The 5000-nt window shown below is 45.4% G+C and overlaps 1 protein-coding gene across 1 annotated transcript in view; it reads left to right on the forward strand.

Moving 5' to 3' along the window:
• Nucleotides 1-5000, forward strand: part of kcnk2b (potassium channel, subfamily K, member 2b) — a gene marked incomplete at its 3' end in the record, with an annotated part of 24168 nt that overhangs the window by 10820 nt on the left and 8348 nt on the right. Inside the window, exon 3 of the mRNA XM_079753421.1 lies at nt 3529-3689. Coding sequence (XP_079609547.1) covers nt 3529-3689 — 161 coding nt within the window. The remainder of the gene's footprint in view (nt 1-3528; nt 3690-5000) is intronic.

Below are 5000 nucleotides of genomic sequence, written 5' to 3' on the forward strand. Positions count from 1 at the left end.
GGTCGGGCCTCTGGGTTTGTTCGGCGATGTGGAAGACTGTGCCTGGCCGAGCCGCCCCTTGTGACTTTGGTCATGTGGGCCGTTTTAATGAGGCTGAAACAACAGTACGGCTCCGAAGCTGTTTTGACAGCTTCCTCTCGGAGGGAGGAAAAGGAGCGGAGCTCGGCTGGTGTGTTGTTTGTAAAAGCCCAGGGCGTTCACACACACGCGCGCGCACACACACACACCCATGCACATGTGCGCACCGTGCACAAACTCACGTTCACATAGAGATGCTCACACACACACTTAGACACAACTACACATGCTTGCACACACAAACTCACACACACTTACACATGTGCGCACCGCACACAGACACACACACACACACACACACACACACACACACGCACACTCACGGACTCACACCCAAACGAGTGCACACACACACACACACACACACACACACACACACACACATACACACATACACACACACACACACACACACACTCACGGACTCACACCCAAACGAGTGCACACACACACATTCACACACACACACAACATCCACACACTCAGTTTAATTACAATGCTAATGATCCCAATTTTGCATAATTATTGGAGCACTTGCAGTTGTTGCTCCTTTACAGGGAAACAGCAAGAAAGCACTTTTTAATTTTGCTTGAGTTATGCATGCACGTATTGGGCTTGATTCCTCAGCACGGACGCCACTTACCTTCATTATGGCTGTATTGTGCTGTACCATAACGGCTGCTTGTCTCAAGCCTTTCTGGAATCACTCCAGCCCCTGCAAATTAGTCCTCTGTGATTGCTTGAGCCTTGGGTTGTCTTATATAAACATAAGAAGAAAGGTTTCTGTCTGGATTAACAGCAACTCGTTGATACCATGGTGATTTATATTTATGTAAACATCATATATATATATATCCCAAGGAAAAAATAATTGACTCCAGTATCTGTGTCTTTAAGAGAGGAATAGCTGCTATCATTCCCCTGTGTGTTCTGTCTAAGTCTCTCTTGTTTGAAACAAGTTCCTGGCGCTCCCCTGAGGAGGACGTCAGGCTCTGGTGCTGCTGTAGTGGGATGCTGCAGGGGAGGAAGAGTGGGGACGGTCGTCGACTCCCAGGAGGAAGGTCCTGGGTTCAATCTCCCCTCTCAACATGAAGTCATTCTTATTCCAGATGCCTGACATCATCTGCTTCTTAATGTCAAGTATCTCCATTCACTGGATGTTGCTTTTCAAAAGCATCTGCCGAAGGATTAAATACTCCTGTAGCCTTGATTACACTACCCTGCAAAGGGTAGTGTAATGAAGGTTAAACAAATATCACACACTTTTGTGTTTATTCACTTAAGGCTGGTTAAAAGGTTAAATTATTAAAGACTGTTTGAATTGAAAGCCTTAAATTTGCGCACCATCTAGCTCCATGCAGGTGAACACCAATGTTGTTGATTTTCTTCAAGAGCCACGGTACGGGGAGGCCTTGTACCATTAGGCAGCCAGTCACATAATCTAGTTTCTTAACAGGACTGTTCATCCTAAGACATTCATTATCCTCCCACGACAGGGGACTGGCCTCGAGCCGTTCTGACCTGTCAACAAGCATTACGTTCATATTTCGAAGAATTACAGCAGTGTCTATCACGCTCTGGTTAAAGTTTGTTGAGAATAACACCAGACTGTCTATCACCCACTGGTTTTAGTTCTGAGAATGACTGTAGGGGCATGTCTCATGGTAAAAACTGAATCGCTATTTTAAACCACTTACAAGGCTAAAGTAGCCCGACACTTCTTTGGTAGTATAATAAGGGTGTTAACATATAAAACGAGGCATTGATAACTTTTTAAGTGTACGGATTGTTGATTTAAAAGGACATTTTATACACACAATACCATCAGTAGTTCAGCATACAGACAGATAGACAGATTGTCAGGCAAACACATGAGTGGATTACAAGTGCACACTGAGCATTTCTGAACGATTTCACTCCAGTCCAACTTTGTCAACCGGCATATTTAGGCAAGTGTGTTTGTGTGTGTGGTTCAGAGGTGATGAAAACAAAATATGTGAAAATCACAGGATAAACTCTTTCTTCCCCAGATTCTCCCCCGTCTTTTCTCCTCCAGCTGATGTATCGCAGACTCTCCCCCTTATGTTGTGATCCACGACCCCGCCTGTAATTAGCCTTCTTGATTGGAAATAGCTCTGCTGTCCCTCTGCTTGGCCTGCAGGCATGAGGACCAGAGAATGATTAGGAGCTCACAGCCTATGCCCAGAGCTGCTGTAATGAAGGTGTGAGGTGGTTCATCATGGCCGGCAAGCCTCGACACCGGTTGAGAAGGCAGGGCCCACATTGTGTGTGTGTGTGTGTGTGTGTGTGTGTGTGTGTGTGTGTGTGTGTGTGTTTGTGTTAAACCTGTTTATTCAAATTGACGTACGTTCTGTGTGTGTATTTGTGAGAGAGTGTGTGTGTGTGCCTGTTTGTGTGTGTCTGTGTGTATTCACATTGACGTACATTTTGTGTGCGGAAGTGTGTGCCTGTGTGTGTGTGTTTGTGTGTGTGTGTGTAAAATGTGTGCAATCACATAAAACCTACATTTTGTGTGTGTGTGTGTGTGCTGTGTGAGTGTGTGTGTGCCTGTGTGTACTCGTACGTGCCTGTGTTCATTTGTGTTCGTTTGTGCGCCTGTGTGAGTGTGTGTGTGCTGGTGTGCATGCGTACCTGTGTGTGTGCCTTTGTGTGTGTTTGTGTGTGTTTGAGTGTTAGTGTGTGAGCGCCTTTGTGTGTGTGAGTTCCTTTGTGTGTGCCTGTGTGTTTGTGTGTATGTGAGTCTGAGTGTGTGAGTTCCTTTGCGTGCTCACTGCTCAGGCACTATCGATTGTTCTAGCTTTGAGGCCTGAGGAACCAGGAGCAGCTGAATTATAGATGTTCCCCTCTGGACCCTCTCTCTTGTTCACCTTACGCTCCGCACCCAGCCACTGATCTCTACTACCTCTGCTGCATCAAGAGCGCTGGGACCAGGTTATGAAGTCATGATTAACTTGCATCTTCAAACCATCTTATCTAATATCGGCTAATAAATGATGAAATATTCATCATTCAAATATATATATATGTATATGTAATAATAAAATAAAAACTAAAAATAAATAATACAAAAAAAAAGTTTATTAATTCATTCAAATATATATATAATAATAAAAAAAAGATGACTTATTAAAATGTTCCTTCTCCATATCCAGAGGGCACTAGAGCCCCCTAACACCCTTAACCCCGGAGGTACTCACTTCTACCTCCACACTCTGTCTGTCTGGAAATGAGAAACGTGTGCGTGCTCGACCCTAAACAGAATGAGATGTGACTCCACAGGGAGCTCTAAAGGCACTGATGACTCCTCTGACGTTTCAATCTGAAAAATGTTTAGGTGAAATAATGAATTGCTCTCTCTCTCTCTCTGTCTCTCTCTCTGTCTCTGTCTCTCTCCCTCTCTCTCTCTGCCTCTCTCTCTCATTCTCCAAGGCTTTGGGAACATCTCTCCTCACACAGAGGGCGGGAGGATCTTCTGTATAATCTACGCCCTGCTGGGGATTCCGCTGTTTGGATTCTTGTTGGCTGGCGTCGGGGAGCAGTTGGGAACCATCTTCGGAAAGGGCATTGCCAAAGTAGAGAAGATGATTGTGGTGAGTTTCTGGAATAGAAATGTGTGTGTGTGTGTGTGTGTGTGTGTGTGTGTGTGTGTGTGTGTGTGTGTGTGTGTGTGTGTGTGTGTGTGTGTGTGTGTGTGTGTGTGTGTGTGTGTGTGTGTGTGTGTGTTTATGGCTCAGTCTCTCAAGCATGAATATGTTTAGCCAGATAATAAATCCCGGGCTGTATCAGATAGAATACATAAATTAATGACACGCAACGTAGTACAGCAACTTGAACGTAAACTGGAATATAAACAACCTCCGACAGCATCCGAAAGAGGACAGCCTCTCCACCTTTGACAGCGTGAAGGTAGAATAAAGTATGGGTTGCCATGCCGACAGACTTCTTGACAGTAAACGAAAACATAGGTCGGAAGAGGAGAAAAGCCAATTGGAATCCTGCTGGGAAATGAACATCACTGCTGTTGTTGATTTTACCGGCTTCTGAAGCACAAAGTGCTTTCTTCAAAACGGAGACCTTCTTCTTTGTTTTCCTGGTTTCAACCTACCCGATATATATTATTTTATAATAACAATGAAATCCTCTGCACGTCGACTAAACTTGGGAGTGTGTGTGTGCATAATGGCTGGGGCTGTGTGAGGCTGCACACCTGTGATGCTCACAGGTGAGTCCAGCACACACACTCAGGAGGTCTCTGAGATGGGAGCACCTGTTCTGCCCACCAACTCTACAATGAACCGGTTTAAAGGTGACATATTATACCACCAGGTGTGCGTGTGATTAGCCGTTACAGGTTGTTTTAAAAATCGGCCCCTTCTGACATCACTAGTGGTCGCGTCCACCTAGATGTGCAATGGATAGATGATCAACGTTGCTACAGTCCACAGTGGGTAGGCTCGTAGACTGATCTATCAGCACACATCTAGGTGGACACGCCCACCTGTGATGTCAGAAGAGGCCGATTTTCAAAACGGCTAGTAATGGCTAATCACACCCGCACCTGGTGGTATAATATGTGCCCTTTAAACGTCAACAACCTGTGTGCTGAGGACGGAGGGGCCCAGTAAATCCCCCTTGCTGCAATACCTCAACTAGGTGGAGTAATTCATCCCTCTAGGTGGAGTAATGCAGCCTAGCCATCTAGAGGGCTGAATTACTCAACCTAGATTGGGTGTTGAAAGGGGAAAGCCGCTACCCTCAAATAATACCATGCTGACTCTGAGCGCCACAGCTGAAACTGTGTTCGCACCCTATCCACAACATCGAACAATATGGCACACACACATTATCAAACATCATCACACACATCGTCACACATCATCACACACACACATCCCGCTTCC

Source organism: Pollachius pollachius (assembly GCF_949987615.1).
Source record: "Pollachius pollachius genome assembly, chromosome: 16".
Classification (NCBI taxonomy): Eukaryota; Metazoa; Chordata; class Actinopteri; order Gadiformes; family Gadidae; genus Pollachius; species Pollachius pollachius.